The 23,541-nt window shown below is 45.1% G+C and overlaps 1 protein-coding gene across 1 annotated transcript; it reads right to left on the reverse strand.

The window, feature by feature from the left end:
* Positions 1-866: 866 nt before the first annotated feature.
* On the reverse strand, positions 867-21,822 carry LOC311121614 (putative G-protein coupled receptor 174; the record flags this gene model as incomplete). Its single annotated transcript, XM_084196077.1, has 2 exons — positions 21,441-21,822; positions 867-1,820 (listed from the first exon to the last, which is right to left on the reverse strand). The coding sequence occupies exons 1-2, from the start codon at positions 21,645-21,647 to the stop codon at positions 867-869; spliced, it is 1,161 nt and encodes a 386-aa protein (XP_084052203.1). The 5' UTR covers positions 21,648-21,822.
* Positions 21,823-23,541: the final 1,719 nt, after the last annotated feature.

Here is a 23,541-nt window from a genome sequence, read left to right on the forward strand (position 1 = left end):
TACCAGTTAGCAAGCTTAACATTCACAGATTCATCTCTCCCCAGATTGATCTATTCACAGATTCAGCTGAACTTCAGTGTCCAGCAGATGTCCATATTAGGAGAAATACACAGTCTTCAGTTCACAGATTCAGCTGAACTTCAGTGTCCAGCAGATTTACATTGACATTTTAGTCATTTAGCAGACGCTCTTATCCATAGTGACTTAGTGCATTCATCTTAAGATAGCTAGGTGGGACAACCACACATCTCAGTCATAGTAAGTACATATTTTCTCAATAATGTAGCTCTCATTAAAGTCAGTGTTACTAGGGGGAAAAACTAAAGTAGGAGTGTTAGTTCACGAAAGACAATTTGAAAAACAAAACAAAAAATGGAGGGTTGCGAGGGGGAGGGGGGTGCAGTGGGATTATTTAAGGTACTCTTGGAAGAGGTTGGGTTTCAGATGATTTCGGAAGATGGGCAGGGACTCTGCTGTCCTAGCATCAGGGGGAAGCTGGTTCCACCATTGGGGTTCCGGGACAGAGAAGAGCTTGGACTGGGCTGAGCGGGATCTGGCCTCCCGTAGGGGTGGGAGGGCCAAGAGACCAGAGGTGGCAGAACGGAGTGCTCGGGTTGAGGTGTAGGGTTGGAGCATAAACTGAAGGTGGGGAGGGGCAGTCCCTGTTGCTGCTCAGTACATTTACATTTTAGTCATTTAGCAGACGCTCTTATCCAGAGCGACTTACAGTTAGTGAGTGCATACATTTTTCATACCATGGTCTTCTAGTGGATGCAAGCTTTGAGAGCAGAGGAGCTCCTTGTTCCCTTTGTCCTTGTTTCTCACTCCCCCTCCGCTGTCCACACCAGAACAGGACAGTCTTGGGGTTAGAGGTCAGGGTTCAGTGCTCCCCCACCACTAGTACAGGACAGTCTTGGAGCCAGACTGAAGGTCTCAGGTATCTCTGGCCTGCTGAGTCTTCTCCTGAACTCATCTGTAGTAAAGTAATACATGAGAGGGTCCAGTCCTGAGTTGAGACTGGCGAGACACAGGGTGACAGGATGGCATCGCAGCACCATCTCTCTGACCCCACAGCTCCCCAGGGCATCGGCCTTCGCCAGGAAGTCTAGCGGCATGGTGACATGGTATGGGGAGAAGCAGAGCAGGAACACCCCGGCACAGCTCAACACCATCCTCAACGCCCTCCTCTTCTCCCCCTGGTCCTTAACCCCTACCCCAGCCCCCTCCTCCCCCCCTCTGTGGCCTCGCAGGCTGCCGGCCGACAGACAGGCGCAGGTCAGAACCACGACCAGAGGGAGGATGAAGCCAACCAGCTCCGCCCCCATCATCAGAGCCCAGCCGGCCGCAGGGGTGACCTCACGCATGGGGAGCTCCGCAAAACACACCGCCGCCGGGATGGAGGTAGGGCCAGGTGTGGGGGAAGAGGTGGAGGCTGGGGAATAGGAGCTAGGACTGGAGGCATGGGAGTTAGGGGTAAGGTCATAGGGGGCAGTGTGGGTGTAGAGGTCAGGGGTCAGGGTGTAGGGGTTAGGTGTGGTGGGGTCAGAGCTGGCGTTTCGGAGCAGAGGGAAGGGCAGACAACCAAGACAGACCAGCAGCCAGCCGGCAGCACACACACATCCGTCCCCTCGTCGTCTGTTGGAATGGTACCTCAGCGGGTGGATGGTGAGCTCACAGCGCCGCACACTCACACACACCAGGAAGAAGATAGAGGCGTACATGTTGACGTATTTCAAGTAGAAACACAACATGCAGAGAGGCCGGCCGAATGGCCAGGTATGGTTCAGATAGTAGTAGATACGGAGAGGTAGGGAGAGGACCTGGAGGAGACAGAACATACAGGGAGTTATACAGAGAGGTAGGGAGAGGACCTGGAGGAGACAGAACATACAGGGAGTTATACAGAGAGGTAGAGAGAGGACCTGGAGGAGACAGAACATACAGGGAGTTATACAGAGAGGTAGAGAGAGGACCTGGAGGAGACAGAACATACAGGGAGTTATACAGAGAGGTAGGGAGAGGACCTGGAGGAGACAGAACATACAGGGAGTTATACAGAGAGGTAGGGAGAGGACCTGGAGGAGACAGAACATACAGGGAGTTATACAGAGAGGTAGAGAGAGGACCTGGAGGAGACAGAACATACAGGGAGTTATACAGAGAGGTAGGGAGAGGACCTGGAGGAGACAGAACATACAGGGAGTTATACGGAGAGGTAGGGAGAGGACCTGGAGGAGACAGAACATACAGGGAGTTATACAGAGAGGTAGGGAGAGGACCTGGAGGAGACAGAACATACAGGGAGTTATACAGAGAGGTAGAGAGAGGACCTGGAGGAGACAGAACATACAGGGAGTTATACAGAGAGGTAGAGAGAGGACCTGGAGGAGACAGAACATACAGGGAGTTATACAGAGAGGTAGGGAGAGGACCTGGAGGAGACAGAACATACAGGGAGTTATACAGAGAGGTAGAGAGAGGACCTGGAGGAGACAGAACATACAGGGAGTTATACAGAGAGGTAGGGAGAGGACCTGGAGGAGACAGAACATACAGGGAGTTATACAGAGAGGTAGGGAGAGGACCTGGAGGAGACAGAACATACAGGGAGTTATACAGAGAGGTAGAGAGAGGACCTGGAGGAGACAGAACATACAGGGAGTTATACAGAGAGGTAGGGAGAGGACCTGGAGGAGACAGAACATACAGGGAGTTATACAGAGAGGTAGAGAGAGGACCTGGAGGAGACAGAACATACAGGGAGTTATACAGAGAGGTAGAGAGAGGACCTGGAGGAGACAGAACATACAGGGAGTTATACAGAGAGGTAGAGAGAGGACCTGGAGGAGACAGAACATACAGGGAGTTATACAGAGAGGTAGGGAGAGGACCTGGAGGAGACAGAACATACAGGGAGTTATACAGAGAGGTAGGGAGAGGACCTGGAGGAGACAGAACATACAGGGAGTTATACAGAGAGGTAGAGAGAGGACCTGGAGGAGACAGAACATACAGGGAGTTATACAGAGAGGTAGGGAGAGGACCTGGAGGAGACAGAACATACAGGGAGTTATACAGAGAGGTAGAGAGAGGACCTGGAGGAGACAGAACATACAGGGAGTTATACAGAGAGGTAGGGAGAGGACCTGGAGGAGACAGAACATACAGGGAGTTATACAGAGAGGTAGAGAGAGGACCTGGAGGAGACAGAACATACAGGGAGTTATACAGAGAGGTAGAGAGAGGACCTGGAGGAGACAGAACATACAGGGAGTTATACAGAGAGGTAGGGAGAGGACCTGGAGGAGACAGAACATACAGGGAGTTATACAGTATATTCACTACATGACCAAAAGTATGTGGACACCTGCTCGTCAAACATCTCATTCCAAAATCATGGGCATTAATATGGAGTTGATACCCTATTTGCTGCTATAACAGCCTCCACTTTTCTGGGAAGGCTTTCCACTAGATGTTGGAACATTGCTGCGGGGACTTGTTTCCATTCAGCCACAAGAGCATTAGTGAGGTCGGGCACTGATGTTGGGCGATTAGGCCTGGCTCGCAGGCGGCGTTCCAATTCATACCAAAGGTGTTCGATGGGGTAGAGGTCAGGGCTCTGTGCAGGCCAGTCAAGTTCTTCCACACCGATCTCGACAAACCATTTCTGTACGGACCTTGCTTTGTGCACGGGGGCATTGTCATGCTGAAACAGGAAAGGGCCTTCCCCAAACTGTTGCCACAAAGTTGGAAGCACAGAATTGTCTAGAATGTTATTGTATGCTGTAGCGTTAAAGATTTTCGCTGGAACTAAGGGGCCTAGCCCGAACCATGAAAAACAGCCCCAGACCATTATTCCTACTCCACCAAACTTTACAGTTGGCACTATGCATTCAGGCAGGTAGCGTTCTCCTGGTTTGTCCATCGGACTGCCAGATGGTGAAGCGTGATTCATCACTCCAGAGAACGCGTTTCTACAGCTCTAGAGTCCAATGGTGGTGAGCTTTACACAACTCCAGCCGACGCTTGACATTGTGCATGGTGATCTTAGGCTTGTGTGCGGCTGCACGGCCATGGAAACCCATTTCATTAAGCTCCCGACGAACAGTTCTTGTGCTGACGTTGCTTCCAGGCAGTTTGGAACTCGGCAGTGAGTGTTGCAAGCAAGGACAGATGATATTTACGCGCTACGTACTTCAGCACTCTGCGGCCCCGTTCTGTGATTTTGTGTGGCCTACCACTTCGCGGCTCAGCTGTTGTTGCTCCTAGATGTTTCCACGTCACAATAACAGCACTGACAGTTGACCGGGGCAGCTCTAGCAGGGCAGAAATTTGACGAACTGACTTCTTGGAAAGGTGGCATCCTATGACAGTGCCACGTTGAAAGTCACTGAGCTCTTCAGTAAGGCCATTCTACTGCCAATGTTTGTCTATGGAAATTGCATAGCTGTGTGCTCTATTTTATACACCTGTCAGCAACGGGTGTGGCTGAAATAGAATCCACTAATTTTAAGGGGTATCACTGTCCACATACATTTAAATATATATATACTGTAGTGTATTTAACCCCTTGTATAGTGTATATCCTACAGCTAATAATATGTACAAGTTAGGAGAGGTTAAAACAGGTGAGGTTCAGATAGATACCTGGAGGAGACAGAACATACAGGTAGTTATTATAGATGCGACGACAGTCTATATAGGGGAGATATACTACAGGGGGGAGAGAGAAAGACAGTGGAAGCTTTCTCAAGGGACAGTCTATATAGGGGAGATATATTATAGGGGGGAAAGAGAAAGACAGTGGAAGCTTTCTCAAGGGACAGTCTATATAGGGGAGATATACTATAGGGGGGAAAGAGAAAGACAGTGGAAGCTTTCTCAAGGGACAGTCTATATAGGGGAGATATACTACAGGGGGGAGAGAGAAAGACAGTGGAAGCTTTCTCAAGGGACAGTCTATATAGGGGAGATATATTATAGGGGGGAAAGAGAAAGACAGTGGAAGCTTTCTCAAGGGACAGTCTATATAGGGGAGATATACTATAGGGGGGAAAGAGAAAGACAGTGGAAGCTTTCTCAAGGGACAGTCTATATAGGGGAGATATACTATAGGGGGGAAAGAGAAAGACAGTGGAAGCTTTCTCAAGGGACAGTCTATATAGGGGAGATATACTATAGGGGGGAAAGAGAAAGACAGTGGAAGCTTTCTCAAGGGACAGTCTATATAGGGGAGATATACTATAGGGGGGAAAGAGAAAGACAGTGGAAGCTTTCTCAAGGGACAGTCTATATAGGGGAGATATACTATAGGGGGGAAAGAGAAAGACAGTGGAAGCTTTCTCAAGGGACAGTCTATATAGGGGAGATATACTATAGGGGGGAAAGAGAAAGACAGTGGAAGCTTTCTCAAGGGACAGTCTATATAGGGGAGATATACTATAGGGGGGAAAGAGAAAGACAGTGGAAGCTTTCTCAAGGGACAGTCTATATAGGGGAGATATACTATAGGGGGGAAAGAGAAAGACAGTGGAAGCTTTCTCAAGGGACAGTCTATATAGGGGAGATATACTATAGGGGGGAAAGAGAAAGACAGTGGAAGCTTTCTCAAGGGACAGTCTATATAGGGGAGATATACTATAGGGGGGAAAGAGAAAGACAGTGGAAGCTTTCTCAAGGGACAGTCTATATAGGGGAGATATACTATAGGGGGGAAAGAGAAAGACAGTGGAAGCTTTCTCAAGGGACAGTCTATATAGGGGAGATATACTATAGGGGGGAAAGAGAAAGACAGTGGAAGCTTTCTCAAGGGACAGTCTATATAGGGGAGATATACTATAGGGGGGAAAGAGGAAGACAGTGGAAGCTTTCTCAAGGCTCAGACCTACAATCAGATGAATGCTTGATAGTACCATCCAATCAGATGAATGCTTGATAGTACCATCCAATCAGATGAATGCTTGATAGTACCATCCAATCAGATGAATGCTTGATAGTACCATCCAATCAGATGAATGCTTGATAGTACCATCCAATCAGATGAATGCTTGATAGTACCATCCAATCAGATGATAGTACCATATGTCCAATCAGATGAATGCTTGATAGTACCATATGTCCAATCAGATGAATGCTTGATAGTACCATATGTCCAATCAGATGAATGCTTGATAGTACCATATGTCCAATCAGATGAATGCTTGATAGTACCATATGTCCAATCAGATGATAGTACCATATGTCCAATCAGATGAATGCTTGATAGTACCATCCAATCAGATGAATGCTTGATAGTACCATCCAATCAGATGAATGCTTGATAGTACCATCCAATCAGATGAATGCTTGATAGTACCATATGTCCAATCAGATGATAGTACCATATGTCCAATCAGATGAATGCTTGATAGTACCATCCAATCAGATGAATGCTTGATAGTACCATCCAATCAGATGAATGCCTGATAGTACCATCCAATCAGATGATAGTACCATATGTCCAATCAGATGAATGCTTGATAGTACCATCCAATCAGATGAATGCTTGATAGTACCATCCAATCAGATGAATGCTTGATAGTACCATCCAATCAGATGAATGCCTGATAGTACCATCCAATCAGATGATAGTACCATATGTTGGCCTGATAGTACCATCCAATCAGATGAATGCTTGATAGTACCATCCAATCAGATGATAGTACCATATGTTGGCCTGATAGTACCATCCAATCAGATGAATGCTTGATAGTACCATCCAATCAGATGATAGTACCATCCAATCAGATGAATGCTTGATAGTACCATCCAATCAGATGAATGCTTGATAGTACCATCCAATCAGATGATAGTACCATATGTTGGCCTGATAGTACCATCCAATCAGATGAATGCTTGATAGTACCATCCAATCAGATGAATGCTTGATAGTACCATCCAATCAGATGAATGCTTGATAGTACCATCCAATCAGATGAATGCCTGATAGTACCATCCAATCAGATGATAGTACCATATGTTGGCCTGATAGTACCATCCAATCAGATGATAGTACCATCCAATCAGATGATAGTACCATCCAATCAGATGATAGTACCATCCAATCAGATGATAGTACCATCCAATCAGATGATAGTACCATCCAATCAGATGATAGTACCATCCAATCAGATGATAGTACCATCCAATCAGATGATAGTACCATCCAATCAGATGATAGTACCATCCAATCAGATGATAGTACCATCCAATCAGATGATAGTACCATCCAATCAGATGATAGTACCATATGTCCAATCAGATGATAGTACCATCCAATCAGATGATAGTACCATCCAATCAGATGATAGTACCATCCAATCAGATGATAGTACCATATGTCCAATCAGATGATAGTACCATCCAATCAGATGATAGTACCATCCAATCAGATGATAGTACCATCCAATCAGATGATAGTACCATCCAATCAGATGATAGTACCATCCAATCAGATGATAGTACCATCCAATCAGATGATAGTACCATATGTCCAATCAGATGATAGTACCATCCAATCAGATGATAGTACCATCCAATCAGATGATAGTACCATCCAATCAGATGATAGTACCATCCAATCAGATGATAGTACCATCCAATCAGATGATAGTACCATCCAATCAGATGATAGTACCATCCAATCAGATGATAGTACCATCCAATCAGATGATAGTACCATATGTCCAATCAGATGATAGTACCATATGTCCAATCAGATGATAGTACCATCCAATCAGATGATAGTACCATCCAATCAGATGATAGTACCATCCAATCAGATGATAGTACCATCCAATCAGATGATAGTACCATCCAATCAGATGATAGTACCATATGTTGGCCTGATAGTACCATCCAATCAGATGATAGTACCATATGTTGGCCTGATAGTACCATCCAATCAGATGATAGTACCATATGTTGGCCTGATAGTACCATCCAATCAGATGATAGTACCATCCAATCAGATGATAGTACCATATGTTGGCCTGATAGTACCATCCAATCAGATGATAGTACCATATGTTGGCCTGATAGTACCATCCAATCAGATGATAGTACCATATGTTGGCCTGATAGTACCATCCAATCAGATGATAGTACCATCCAATCAGATGATAGTACCATATGTTGGCCTGATAGTACCATCCAATCAGATGATAGTACCATCCAATCAGATGATAGTACCATCCAATCAGATGATAGTACCATCCAATCAGATGATAGTACCATCCAATCAGATGATAGTACCATCCAATCAGATGATAGTACCATCCAATCAGATGATAGTACCATCCAATCAGATGATAGTACCATATGTTGCTATTTTTCAACTCTTCCTTGTTCCCTTGTGTGAAGCTAGCCACAATAATTTGTAGTTCGCCGTAAAATATTAAAATATAAAAATATTAAAATATTAAAATATTAAAATATTGGAATCACAAATATTATTGTCTTATTGTCTTAGCTCTTATTGTGCCCCTCCACTCCCTTCATTGAATGGGGCTTCGTTGTCTCATCGCCCCCAATGCATTCAAAGGATCCCGGTCATTGGACACTAAAAAGCGTACTGACCAACTATGGTTTGCATGCCCTGCCGAAGGACCGTGTCATGCAGAATACATGGTTGGAGTTCGTTGGTCCCCGGTGGTGGTTTTGGGTCGAAACGTAGTGGTGAGTTGGGAGTATAAACAGTGGGCCTTCATGTTCTTTACCGGTAGCTAGACCATAGACTGCTGTTTATGTATCTGCTTAAAAGTTGTATTCAAAAACACACGGCTTGATAAACTAGTCGGATAATTCCACAGCCAAGCAGATACAAGTAGTAGAGTCATTTTGGTTGTGAAGTGCATTTTCAAAAAGCTTTGTCCTTTCTTTAGAACAAAATGCAATTTACCACTGTCTATTACATCACCCAGTCACAGGCCCTCACAGACAACATCACCCTGTCACAGGCCCTCCCAGACAACATCACCCTGTCACAGGCCCTCCCAGACAACATCACCCAGTCACAGGCCCTCCCAGACAACATCACCCAGTCACAGGCCCTCCCAGACAACATCACCCAGTCACAGGCCCTCACAGACAACATCACCCAGTCACAGGCCCTCCCAGACAACATCACCCTGTCACAGGCCCTCCCAGACAACACCACCCTGTCACAGGCCCTCCCAGACAACATCACCCTGTCACAGGCCCTCCCAGACAACATCACCCAGTCACAGGCCCTCACAGACAACACCACCCTGTCACAGGCCCTCCCAGACAACATCACCCTGTCACAGGCCCTCCCAGACAACATCACCCAGTCACAGGCCCTCACAGACAACATCACCCAGTCACAGGCCCTCCCAGACAACATCACCCTGTCACAGGCCCTCCCAGACAACACCACCCTGTCACAGGCCCTCCCAGACAACATCACCCTGTCACAGGCCCTCCCAGACAACATCACCCTGTCACAGGCCCTCCCAGACAACATCACCCTGTCACAGGCCCTCCCAGACAACATCACCCAGTCACAGGCCCTCCCAGACAACATCACCCAGTCACAGGCCCTCCCAGACAACATCACCCAGTCACAGGCCCTCCCAGACAACATCACCCTGTCACAGGCCCTCCCAGACAACATCACCCAGTCACAGGCCCTCCCAGACAACATCACCCAGTCACAGGCCCTCCCAGACAACATCACCCAGTCACAGGCCCTCCCAGACAACATCACCCAGTCACAGGCCCTCCCAGACAACATCACCCTGTCACAGGCCCTCCCAGACAACATCACCCAGTCACAGGCCCTCCCAGACAACATCACCCTGTCACAGGCCCTCCCAGACAACATCACCCTGTCACAGGCCCTCCCAGACAACATCACCCAGTCACAGGCCCTCCCAGACAACATCACCCAGTCACAGGCCCTCCCAGACAACATCACCCAGTCACAGGCCCTCCCAGACAACATCACCCAGTCACAGGCCCTCCCAGACAACACCACCCAGTCACAGGCCCTCCCAGACAACATCACCCTGTCACAGGCCCTCCCAGACAACATCACCCTGTCACAGGCCCTCCCAGACAACATCACCCTGTCACAGGCCCTCCCAGACAACATCACCCTGTCACAGGCCCTCCCAGACAACATCACCCTGTCACAGGCCCTCCCAGACAACACCACCCTGTCACAGGCCCTCCCAGACAACACCACCCTGTCACAGGCCCTCCCAGACAACATCACCCTGTCACAGGCCCTCCCAGACAACATCACCCAGTCACAGGCCCTCACAGACAACATCACCCAGTCACAGGCCCTCCCAGACAACATCACCCTGTCACAGGCCCTCCCAGACAACACCACCCTGTCACAGGCCCTCCCAGACAACATCACCCTGTCACAGGCCCTCCCAGACAACATCACCCTGTCACAGGCCCTCCCAGACAACATCACCCTGTCACAGGCCCTCCCAGACAACATCACCCAGTCACAGGCCCTCCCAGACAACATCACCCAGTCACAGGCCCTCCCAGACAACATCACCCAGTCACAGGCCCTCCCAGACAACATCACCCTGTCACAGGCCCTCCCAGACAACATCACCCAGTCACAGGCCCTCCCAGACAACATCACCCAGTCACAGGCCCTCCCAGACAACATCACCCAGTCACAGGCCCTCCCAGACAACATCACCCAGTCACAGGCCCTCCCAGACAACATCACCCTGTCACAGGCCCTCCCAGACAACATCACCCAGTCACAGGCCCTCCCAGACAACATCACCCTGTCACAGGCCCTCCCAGACAACATCACCCTGTCACAGGCCCTCCCAGACAACATCACCCAGTCACAGGCCCTCCCAGACAACATCACCCAGTCACAGGCCCTCCCAGACAACATCACCCAGTCACAGGCCCTCCCAGACAACATCACCCAGTCACAGGCCCTCCCAGACAACACCACCCAGTCACAGGCCCTCCCAGACAACATCACCCTGTCACAGGCCCTCCCAGACAACACCACCCAGTCACAGGCCCTCCCAGACAACATCACCCTGTCACAGGCCCTCCCAGACAACATCACCCTGTCACAGGCCCTCCCAGACAACACCACCTCAGAAGACTGCCTGCTGCAGTTCGAGAGTGTGCAGCTGAACATGCAGCACAGAGAAGACCAGCAAGGGGGCCCTCATCAGTGTGTTTGTGACCGACCAGTATCTTGGATGGGCCAGGAACTGATCTACACTGCTATGCCCATCAACGGGGCTCTGGCAAACACCTCACCTCCAGCCTCACCTCTTGCCTGCTCTCCAACGGTCCACGACGGGGAGAACAGAATTAGGTAGGTTTAGTCTGACCTGTTCAAACTTCAACATTGTATATATTTGTGTGTCAGATATCACCTATACTAACTGCCATTGGTAATAGAACAGTGACTATGTGTGTCAGATATCACCTATACTAACTGCCATTGGTAATAGAACAGTGACTGTGTGTGTCAGATATCACCTCTCCTAACTGCCATTGGTAATAGAACAGTGACTATGTGTGTGTTTGTGTTCACAGAAACATGTATGGAGTCAGCACATGGAGACTTGCCAGATGATGTGATGAAGTCCAGACTGACAGACAGGCTTGATACTGATGTCTCTGACTGGAGAGAGTCCTGGCATTAACATTGTAGTAGACAAAACTTTTACTTGTATGTCCTTTTTTTATTATTGAATTGAATGGTATCAGTCAATACGGGGAGGGAGAAACCCTGTGTATTCTGCACCAGGATCAGGAAACTCCAGTTCTATATGGGACAACACATCTGTATTTATAGTTGTATTTATTACGGATCCCCATTAGCTGCTGCCAAGACACAATTTTCTAAACATTACAATACATTCATTCCAGAATTCACAACACACTAAGTGTGTGCCCTCAGGCCCAAACTCCACTACCACATATCTACAACACATAATCCATGTGTACGTGTGTGTATAGTGCGTATGTTATCACGTATCTGTGCCTATGTTTGTGTTGCTTCACAGTCCCCGCTGTTCCATAAGGTGTATTTGTATCTGTTTTTAAAATCTGATTCTACTGCTTGCATCAGTTACCTGATGTGGAATAGAGTTCCATGTAGTCATGGCTCTATGTAGTACTGTGCGCCTCCCATAGTCTGTTCTGGACTTGGGGACAGTGAAGAGACCTCTGGTGGCGTGTCTTGTGGGGTATGCATGGGTGTCTGAGCTGTGTGCTAGTCGTTTAAACTGACAGCTCTGTGCTTTCAACATGTCAATACCGCTCACAAATACAAGTAGTGATGAAGTCAATCTCTCCTCTACTTTGAGCCAGGTGAGATTGACATGCATATTATGAATGTTAGCTCTCCGTGTACATTTAACGGCCAGCTCTGCTGCCCTGTTCTGAGCCAATTGCAATTTTCCTAAGTCCCTCTTTATGGCACCTGACCACACGACTGAACAGTAGTCCAGGTGTGACAAAACTAGGGCCTGTAGGACCTGCCTTGTTGATAGTGTTGTTAAGAAGGTAGAGCAGCGCTTTATTATGGACAGACTTCTCCCCAGCTTAGCTACTGTTGTATCAATATGTTTTGACCATGACAGTTTACAATCCAGGGTTACTCCAAGCAGTTTAGTCACATCAACTTGCTCAATTTCCACATTATTTATTACAAGATTTAGTTGAGGTTTAGGGTTTAGTGAATGATTTCTCCCAAATACAATGCTTTTAGTTTTTTAAATATATAGGACTAAGTTATTCCTTGTCACCCATTCTGAAAATAACTGCAGCTCTTTGTTAAGTGTTGCAGTCATTTCAGTTGCTGTAGTAGTTGACGTGTATAATGTTGAGTCATCCGCATACATAGACACACTGGCTTTACTCAAAGCCACTGGCATGTCGTTAGTAAAGATTGAAAAAAAGTAAGGGGCCTAGACAGCTGCCCTGGGGAATTCCTGATTCTACCTGGATTTTGTTGGAGAGGCTTCCATTAAAGAACACCCTCTGTGTTCTGTTAGACAGGTAACTCTTTATCCGCAATATAGCAGGGGGTGTAAAGCCATAACACATATGTTTTTCCAGCAACATACTATGATCGATAATGTAAAAAGCCGCACTGAAGTCTAACAAAACAGCTCCCACAATCTTTTTATCATCAATTTCTCTCAGCCAATCATCAGTCATTTGTGTAAGTGCTGTGCTTGTTGAATGTCCTTCCCTATAAGCGTGCTGAAAGTCTGTTGTCAATTTGTTTACTGTAAAATAGCATTGTATCTGGTGAAACACAGTTATTTCCAAAATGTTACTAAGGGTTGGTAACAGGCTGATTTTCCGGCTATTTGAGCCAGTAAAGGGGGCTTTACTATTCTTAGGTAGCGGAATGACTTTTGCTTCCCTCCAGGCCTGAGGACACACACTTTCTAGTGGGCTTAAATTGAAGAGATGGCAAATAGGAGTGGCAATATCGTCCGCTATTATCCTCAGTAATTTTCCATCCAAGTTGTCAGACCCCCGGTGACTTGTCATTGTTGGTAGACAACCATTATTTTTTCACCTCTTCCACACTCACTTTACAGAATTCAAAATTACAATTCTTGTCTTTCATAATTTGGTCAGATATACTTGGATGTGTAGTGTCAGCGTTTGTTGCTGGCATGTCATGCCTAAATTTGCTAATCTTGCCAATTAAAAAATCATTAAAGTAGTTGGCAATATCAGTCGGTTTTGTAATGAATGAGACATCTGATTCAATGAATGATGGAGCTGAGTTTGCCTTTTTTCCCTAAATGTAATTGAAGATGCTCCAAAGCTTTTTACTATCATTCTTTATGTCATTTATCTTATGTTTCATAGTACAGTTTCTTCTTCTTTTTATTCAGTTTAGTCACATGATTTCTCAATTTGCAGTACGTTTGCCAATCGGTTGCGCAGCCAGACTTATTCGCCATTCCTTTTGCCTCATCTCTCTCAACCATACCATTTTTCACTGGGATTTAACCATTTTTACAGTCATTTTCTTAATGGATGCATGCTTATTCGCAAATGGGATAAGCAATTTCATAAATGTGTCAAGTGCAATGTCTGTTTGCTCCTCATTACACACCACAGAACAACAAATATTATTTACATCAACAACATAGGAATCACTACAAAACTTATTGTATGACCTCTTATACACATAGGAAGGTATGACCACTCTGGGGATTTTGTCTGGTGGTAATGGGGCTACCTTGGTAACTTGTCAAAGGCACTGTATCTTTATCGGATGGGAATGACAATTAAATGTGCACATTGTTGTATTAGCAGAACTCTGCTTCTATGGTATTCAGCAATTCCATTCTTCTTATATTACTCTGTAGGCTACTATTCTTTTCAAAGCTGCCTCCGGCATCTCACCATAGATCTGCATGTAGTTATTGAACTCAACATGCAGAAGGTTTGTTTGGTGTGATTGAGTGGGGGGAAACAGCTGGTGGCAAGGTTCAGACAGATGGGTGTGTCTTGGTAGTTGCAAGGACACACCCAAGAAACAACCACATCAAACCTCACCCCTAAGCCAACTCACGTTTTGCTTCTGTCATGGCCACCAGCATTTCTTGAGGAGCAAGCCAAAAAATGAGGACAAATCAGTGGGTGCAGTTCCTCCTTAACAGAAAATCCTTTCCGGTGTAAAAACCATTAAAAATTAAAAACAAATAACTATGTTTTAAGTGAGAATAGGCATTGGTCTGAAGCCAAAAAATAAAGGAAATTCACATGAGCACCACAATGCCTATTCCACCCATGCTCTACCAAGGTTTTCCAGCACACAGCTTTGACCTACTACAGTAGCTAATTTGGTATTGTACTTCAAACTATGTGTAGGCAGGTTGCTTAGGATTCAAACCTTCAGGTTTGAACGAATACATTTCTTCAGAAATGAAAGAGAAGCGAGAGAAAGAGAGAGAGAGAGAGAGAGAGAGAGAGAGAGATTTCTATGTCTTTTTATTCACTTTCACTTAGCTAGCGATTGCAGATAGCTAGTTTAGCCTACTCAAACACCCGGCTCAAACAGAGAGGGATGCTCTGTTAGCCAGCTGGTGAGCTTTTGGTTTTATTAATTTATTGCCACCTGGGCCCGCCAGTGTAACTGCTAAACCGCTTGCTGATTGTAAACTGTTACTAAAGCTTTAGTTCTAGTAGCTATGTTGACTATTAAGTTAGCTAATAATGTTGACAACAATGTAGGCTGTGTGTAGCGGTTATGACATGGTTTGACTTGGAAAGGTTTTTTCACCTGGTCACAGACAGCTGATGTGTTGTGCACTGAAGTCTACAAGCGATCAGGGGTGTATTCATTCAGACGATTCTGTTGAAACATTTTCTGAAACGGAAGCAAACGGAACGAAACGAGGATGAACATACCTGAATTTGTCCAATAGAAACTCTCGTTTGCAACTGTTGGACTAATGATTACAAACTAGATCAGCTAGATGCATCCACGGCGGTATTGAATGTGTCACTTTCTGTCGCCTTGACAACTCAAATTTCTCTCAACCTGTGCACCTACGTTGTAAACTTTAATTCATATGTTGTAGCAACCTCGTGATAGGTATAGGGAACATTTAAGTATCATGTAGTAGCCTAAACCTATCGATGTTACATTGAGCTGGGTGAATATGAATGACAGTCATCCAATATGCTGTAATAGAAATAAGGCCATGCTCATTCAAAAAATAATTGTCCTCCCTCATCTTAAACAGCATCGACTGCCACTGTCCTACATGTAGTAATATGTACAGGTTAGGAGAGGTTAAAGGAGAGGTGATGTTCTGGTAATAGGAGATACCTGGAGGGGAGAGAACACAGGTAGTTACTGGTAGAACAGGTAATAGGAGATACCTGGAGGGGAGAGAACACAGGTAGTTACTGGTAGAACAGGTAATAGTAGATACCTGGAGGGGAGAGAACACAGCTAGTTACTGGTAGAACAGGTAATAGTAGATACCTGGAGGTGAGAGAACACAGGTAGTTACTGGTAGAACAGGTAATAGTAGATACCTGGAGGGGAGAGAACACAGGTAGTTACTGGTAGAACAGGTAATAGTAGATACCTGGAGGGGAGAGAACACAGGTAGTTACTGGTAGAACAGGTAATAGTAGATACCTGGAGGGGAGAGAACACAGGTAGTTACTGGTAGAAGAGGTAATAGTAGATACCTGGAGGGGAGAGAACACAGGTAGTTACTGGTAGAACAGGTAATAGTAGATACCTGGAGGGGAGAGAACACAGGTAGTTACTGGTAGAACAGGTAATAGTAGATACCTGGAGGGGAGAGAACACAGGTAGTTACTGGTAGAACAGGTAATAGTAGATACCTGGAGGGGAGAGAACACAGGTAGTTACTGGTAGAACAGGTAATAGTAGATACCTGGACACCCCAACGTGCTGCATGTGATGACGGCACCCACCTGTCAATCAATGAGAGAAGATTTGAAATAGACTAGATGATGAGGTACCCATTGATTACTTCATGGAGAAAACAATTATAATTCAATGGAATAAAATAGCATGTCACATGACCTGGATGTTAACCTTTATTTTAAGCCTTTTCCAGAAATGAGAATTCCACCAAAAATGAAGGATGGAGCTGCATTATCTGACATGAAAAGACAAGGGGACAGTTTGTTGAAAAAGCTTTAAATTAAGGTTCAAATGCAGGTCATGTGACATAATTAACCAATCACAGGGCCCTATAAACCGTATGTAGTGTTAGGAAATGGCAGTTGAGAGTGTTTAGTTTAAATAGCATTAGAATATGTAATCTCACTCCATACCACAAGATAGCAGTAGCTATAGTATCAAAGCTTCTCTGAGGCAATTTCCTATTTGGAGTTGTACAATGGAACGGCGTGGCTAGCCCTTACTCTCGAAAAGAATCAGAAAGGCCGGAAGGTTTTTCAGTGCACCAAAAATGGCTGCCACATGCGTGCTAAGAAAATCATCATTGTCATTCAGTTGCAACTTCCGCTCGGCCGATGACGGATGGGCTAGTTTGAGGGAGGTCGGCCAGGATTTCGGTCGGGCGATTGGGGACTATGTGGCGGACCAAATATTTTCCACTAGAAGACGAAGGCCAAGATGTCGACACAAGTCCAGAGGATAGAATAGACGCCGGAGGGAGCAATGAAGAGGTCATTGTGGACTGTGAGGTCGAGGATAGAATAGACGCCGGAGGGGGCAATGAAGAGGTCATTGTGGACTGTGAGGTCGAGGATCTTGAATCTTTGCCGTTAGGATATATAAGTTATCCTGTGCGAGCATATGTGCCGAGTAAGTTACGATGATTGTTTGTGTTTCTGTTGGGCAGAGGGAGAAGGCGCTCAGAGTTAAACAAATGGGGGAAAGAATTGTGAATTGTTTCGCTCTTAAGAAAAGGGCGCCATTGAAAGGAGTGATTACTGGGGTAGCAGTAAATGTAAAAGTGGACCAACTGAAGGAGAATACTCCCGGTATTTGTGATGCTCGTTGTTTGGTGCGACGTAAACAGGGTGGCGTGAGTGGGGAAACAGAAGAGTCATTGTCTGTTCTTTTGAGTTTTGAAGTTGAATCTTTGCCGTTAGGATATATAAGTTATCCTGTGACAGAGCATATGAGCCGAGTACGTTACGATGTTACAGGTGTTACAGGTGTCAAACTTATGGGCATGTGGCAGCAGTATGTAGGAGGGAGATTCCAAGATGTGAGAAGTGTGCAGAAGGTCATGAGACTAAGGAGTGTGAAGCAGTGGGGAAAGTAGTGGTATGTGCTAATTGTAGGGGTGGCCATGGGGCTGGGGATCAGACATGTCCAAGCAGATTGAGGTTTCCAGGGTAAGAGTAGTGAAGAAGTTGTCGTATGCTGAGGCAGGGAAGAAAGTAGAGGAAGATGGGTCAAGGGGGGGAGTGGTGAGAGTAGTAGATCTGTACCAGTACAGAGGGATAGGCCAACAAGTGATATATGTTTCAGTAAGATTGGATTTTTAGCGTTTATAGCAATGGTTATCAACTGTACTGCAGGGATGGAACGCAAAACGAAGAAAATGTAGGTTGTGGTGGATAGAGATATTTGGGTGTGCGAGACCTGACAGCAGAAGAGTTGCAGGGAGTGTTAAGTGGTGATGTCCCATCATTTCAGGTTGAGGGCATGAGGTAGGAATGAATATATTTAAATAGTGGAGTAGGGTGGTGTTAATTATTAGTAGTAGGTTTGAGTGTTTGAGTGTAGTGTTAAATGACGTAAATGTAAATGTAAATAGTGTTAGATGGTAGGATATATCTTTGCTTTGTTTTATTTTATTTTTCAAGGAAAGATAAGGGAGTTGTACTCCAGTCTAGTAGGTGGCGGTATTGCAACAAATTGGATGCCAACCACCGTTAAACCTCATGGAAGAAGAAGAAGCCCTTACTCTCTCTTTGGTTCTGGACTTCCTGCACATACATACTGGACGGACTGATGTGACAACACAAGCTTGGCACACCTGTATTTGGGGAGTTTCTCCCATTCTTCTCTGCAGATTCTCTCAAGCTCTGTCAGGTTGGATGAGGAGCGTCGCTGCACAGCTATTTTCAGGTCTCTCCAGAGATGTTTGATCTGGTTCAAGTCCGGGATCTGGCTGGGCCACTCAAGGACATTCAGAGACTTGTCCTGAAGCCACTCCTGCGTTGTTTTGGCTGTGTGCTTAGGGCTGTGGTCCTGTTGGAAGGTGAACCTTTGCACCAGTCTGAGTCCTGAGCGCTCTGGAGCAGGTTTTCATCAAGGATCTTTCTGTACTTTGCTCTGTTCATCTTTCCCTCGACCCTGACTAGTCTCCCAGTCCCTGTCCCTGAAAAACATCCCCACAGCATGATGCTGCCACCCCCATGCTTCACCGTAGGGATGGTGCAAGATTTCCTCCTGACATGACGCTTGGCATTAAGATGAAAGAGTTCAATCTTGGTTTCATCAGACCAGTGAGTCTTGTTTCTCACGGTCTGTGAGTCTTTAGGTGCCTTTTGGCAAACTCCAAGCAGGCTGTCATGTGGCTTTTACTGAGGAGTGGCTTCCGTCTGGCCACTCTACCATAAAGGCCTGATTGGTGGAGTGCTGCAGAGATGGTTGTCCTTCTGGAAGGTTCTCCCATCTCCACAGAGGAACTCTGGAGCTCTGCCAGAGTGACAATCAGGTTCTTGGTCACCTCCCTGACCAAGGCCCTTCTCCCCCGATTGCTCAGTTTGGCCTGGTGGCCAGCTCTAGGAAAAGTCTTGGTGGTTCCAAACTTCTTCCATTTAAGAATGATGGAGGCCACTGTGTTCTTGAGGACCTTCAATAATGCAGAAATGTTTTGGTACCCTTCCCCAGATCTGTGCCTCGACACAATCCTGTCTCGGAGCTCTACGGACAATTCCTTCGACCTCATGGTTTGGTTTTTGCTCTGACATGCACTGTCAACTGCGGGACCTTATATAGACAGGTGTGTGCCTTTCCAAATCATGTCAAATCAATGTAATTTACCACAGGTGGATGATCAATGGAAACAGGATGCACCTGAGCTCCATTTCGAGTCTCATAGCTAAGGCTCGGAATACTTATGTAAATAAGGTATTTCTGTTTTTTATTTTTAATACGTTTGCAAACATTTCTAAAAACTGTTTTTGCTTTCTCATTATGGGGTATTGTGTGTAGATTAATGAGGAAAATGTGTAATTGAATCCATTTTAGAATAAGTCTGTAATATGACAAAATGTGGAAAAAGTCAAGGGGTCTGAATACTTTCCGAATGCACATATTATTACACAGTATATATACACTACCGGTCAAAAGTTTCAGAACACCTACTCATTCAAGGGTTTTTCTTTATTTGTACTATTTTCTACATTGTATAATAATAGTGAAGACATCAAAACTGTGAAATAACACATGGAATCATGCAGTATTTGAGATTCTTCAAATAGCCACCCTTTGCCTTGGTGACAGCTTGCACACTCTTGGCATTATCTCAACCAGCTTCACCTGGAATGCTTTTCCAACAGTCTTGAAGGAGTTCCCACATATGCTGAGCACTTGTTGGCTGCTTTTCCTTCATTCTGCGGTCTGACTCATCCCAAACCATCTCATTTTGGTTGAGGTCGGGGGATTGTGGAAGCCAGGTCATCAGATGCAGCACTCCATCACTCTCCTTCTTGGTAAAATAGCCCTTACACAGCCTGGAGGTGTGTTGGGTCATTGTCCTGTTGAAAAACAAATGATAGTCCCACTAAGCCCAAACCAGATTTGATGGCGTATCGCTGCAGAATTCTGTGGTAGCCATGCTGGTTAAGTGTGCCTTGAATTCTAAATAAATCACAGACAGTGTCACCAGCAAAGCACCCCCACACCATAACACCTCCTCCTCCATGCTTTATGGTGGGAACCACACATGCGGAGATCATCCGTTCACCCACACCAGGTCTCACAAAGACATGGCGGTTGGAACCAAAAATCTACAATTTGGACTCCAGACCAAAGGACACATTTCCACTGGTCTAATGTCCATTGCTTGTGTTTCTTGGCCCAAGCAAGTCTCTTCTTATTATTGGTGTCCTTTAGTAGTGGTTTCTTTGCAGCAATTCAACCATTAAGGCCTGATTCACACAGTCTCCTCTGAACAGTTGATGTTGAGATGTGTCTGTTACTTGAACTCTGAAGCATTTATTTGGGCTACAATTTCTGAGGCTGGTAACTCCAATGAACTTATCCTCTGCAGCAGAGGTAACTCTGGGTCTTCCATTCCTGTGGCGGTTCTCATGAGAGCCAGTTTCATCATAGCGCTTGATGGTTTTTGCGACTGCACTTAAAGAAGCTTTCAAAGTTCTTGACATTTTCCATATTGACTGACCTTCATGTCTTAAAGTAATCTCAAAGACTATCATTTTGCTTTGCTTATTTGAGCTGTTCTTGCCATAATATGGACTTGGTCTTTTACCAAATAGAGCTATATTCTGTATACCCCCCCTACCTTGATTGGCTGAAACGCATTAAGAAGGAAAGAAATTCCACAAATTAACTTTTAATAAGGCACACCTGTTAATTGAAATGCATTCCAGGTGACTACCTTATGAAGCTGGTTGAGAGAATGCCAATAGTTTTTTCAAAGCTGTCATCAAAGCAAAGGGTGGCTATTTGAAGATTCTCAAATATAAAATATATTTTGATTTGTTTAACACTTTTTTGTTTACTACATGATTCCATATGTGTTATTTCATAGTTTTGATGCCTTCACTATTATTCTACCATGTAGAAAACAGTCAAAATAAAGAAAGACCCTTGAATGTGTAGGTGTTCTAAAACTTTTGACCGATATAGAGTGTGTGTGTGTGTGTGTATTTATATGATAATGTATATATTCTATAGTTACCTGCAAGAGATCAGCTACAGCCAGGTTCATCATAAACACCACTCCTCTCTTGGTCTCCCTGACATATGCCTGGAACACCCAGAGAGCCAGGACATTACCCAGAAGGCCCGGGGCCAGGATGACGCTGTAGAACACCGCGTAGACATGATGTTGGTAGCTCCGCAGGTCCTCAACGCTACTACCACAGCTCTGATTGGACAAGTTCATCTTAACCCCGCCCACCGCACTCAGCCACTGATCTGGACGTGTGTCAGTCACCTGGCTAGCCAATGGAGAGGCTCGTTCAGAGCAAAGGAGGCCTCAGTGTGGTCAGGCTTCTGAGTGCAGGTCTATTTATTTGTCAGGAGTGTTCAGGTCTGTGCGTCAAGTCTACCCAGGTATGTACAGACTGTTGTTCATGGCTGTAGGTATATAGGGACACACCACACCTCTTCTCTCAGTCCCAGTCTCAGTCTTAGGGCTCCTGAAAGACAGACAGTAAAGTAAAGGTAGTCAGTAGTTATGTATTTGTATTTATTATGGATCCCCATTAGTTCCTGCCAAGGCAGCAGCTACTCTTCCTGGGGTTTATTATGGATCCCCATTAGTTCCTGCCAAGGCAGCAGCTACTCTTCCTGGGGTTTATTATGGATCCCCATTAGTTCCTGCCAAGGCAGCAGCTACTCTTCCTGGGGTCCAGCAAAATTAAGGCAGTTATACAATTTAAAAACATTACAATACATTCACAGATTTCACAACACACTGTGTGCCCTCAGGTCCCTACTCCACCACTACCACATATCTACAGTACAAAATCCATGTGTACGTGTGTGTATAGTGCTTATGTTATCGTGTGTTTGTATGCATGTGTCTGTGCCTATGTTTGTGTTGTTTGTGGCACCTGACCACACGACTGAACAGTAGTCCAGGTGCAAAATTAGGGCCTGTAGGATCTGCCTTTTTGATAATGCTGTTAAGAAGGCAGAGCAGCACTTTATTATAGACAGACTTCTCCCCATCCTAGCTACTGTTGTATCAATATGTTTTGACCATGAGAGTTTACAATCCAGGGTTACTACAAGCAGTTTAGTCACCTCAACTTGCTCAATTTCCACATTATTCATTACACTATTTAGTTGAGGTTCAGGGTTTAGTGAATGATTTGTCCCAAATATAATGCTTTTAGTTTTTGAAATAAATAGGACTAACTTATTCCTTGCCACCAGTGGCATGTCGTTAGTAAAGATTGAAAAAAGTGAGGGGCCTAGACAGCTGCCCTGGGGAATTCCTGATTCTACCTGGATTTTGTTGGATAGGCTTCCATAAAAGAACACCCTCTGTGTTCTGTTAGACAGGTAACTCTTTATCCACAATATACACTACCAATCAAAAGTTTTAGAACACCTACTCATTCAAGGGTTTTTCTTTATTTTTACTATTTTCTACATTGTAGAATAATAGTGAAGACATCAAAACTATGAAATAACACATATGGAATCATGTAGTAACCAACATTTTTTAAACAAATCAAAACATATTTGAGATTCTTCAAAGTAGCCACCCTTTGCCTTGATGACAGCTTTGCACTCTCTTGGCATTCTCTCAACCAGCTTCACCTGGAATTATTTTCCAACAGTCTTGAAGGAGTTCCCACATTTGCTGAGCACTTGTTGGCTGCTTTTCCTTGCATTTATATATAAACTCCAGTCGTACTTTATCAAAAGCCTTTTCAAAGTCTGCTATGAATAGCAGGCCTGGTTTCCCTGATTTTCCATAGTGTTCTATTGTTTCCAGTACTTGCCTTATATTATCTCCAATGTATCGTCCATGTAAAAAACCTGTCTGATTAGGATTAATAATATCTGACAATACCTTTTTAATTCTATGCACTATACATTTTGCTAGAATTTTTGCATCACAACACTGGTGTAAGAGGCCTCCAATTTTTTAAATGTACTGGATCTTTATATTTACCACTTGTGTCCTGTTTCAGTAATAATGAAAATCAGACCTTCTTGTTGAGTGTCTGATAATCTACCATTTATATAGGAGTGGTTACAACATGCTAATAATGGTCCTCTGAGTATATCAAAAAAGTGTCCTGTTTCAGTAATAATAATAA

The sequence above is a fragment of the Coregonus lavaretus genome (assembly GCF_964263955.1).
Source record: "Coregonus lavaretus genome assembly, contig: HAP1_SCAFFOLD_273, whole genome shotgun sequence".
In the NCBI taxonomy this organism is placed as follows: Eukaryota; Metazoa; Chordata; class Actinopteri; order Salmoniformes; family Salmonidae; genus Coregonus; species Coregonus lavaretus.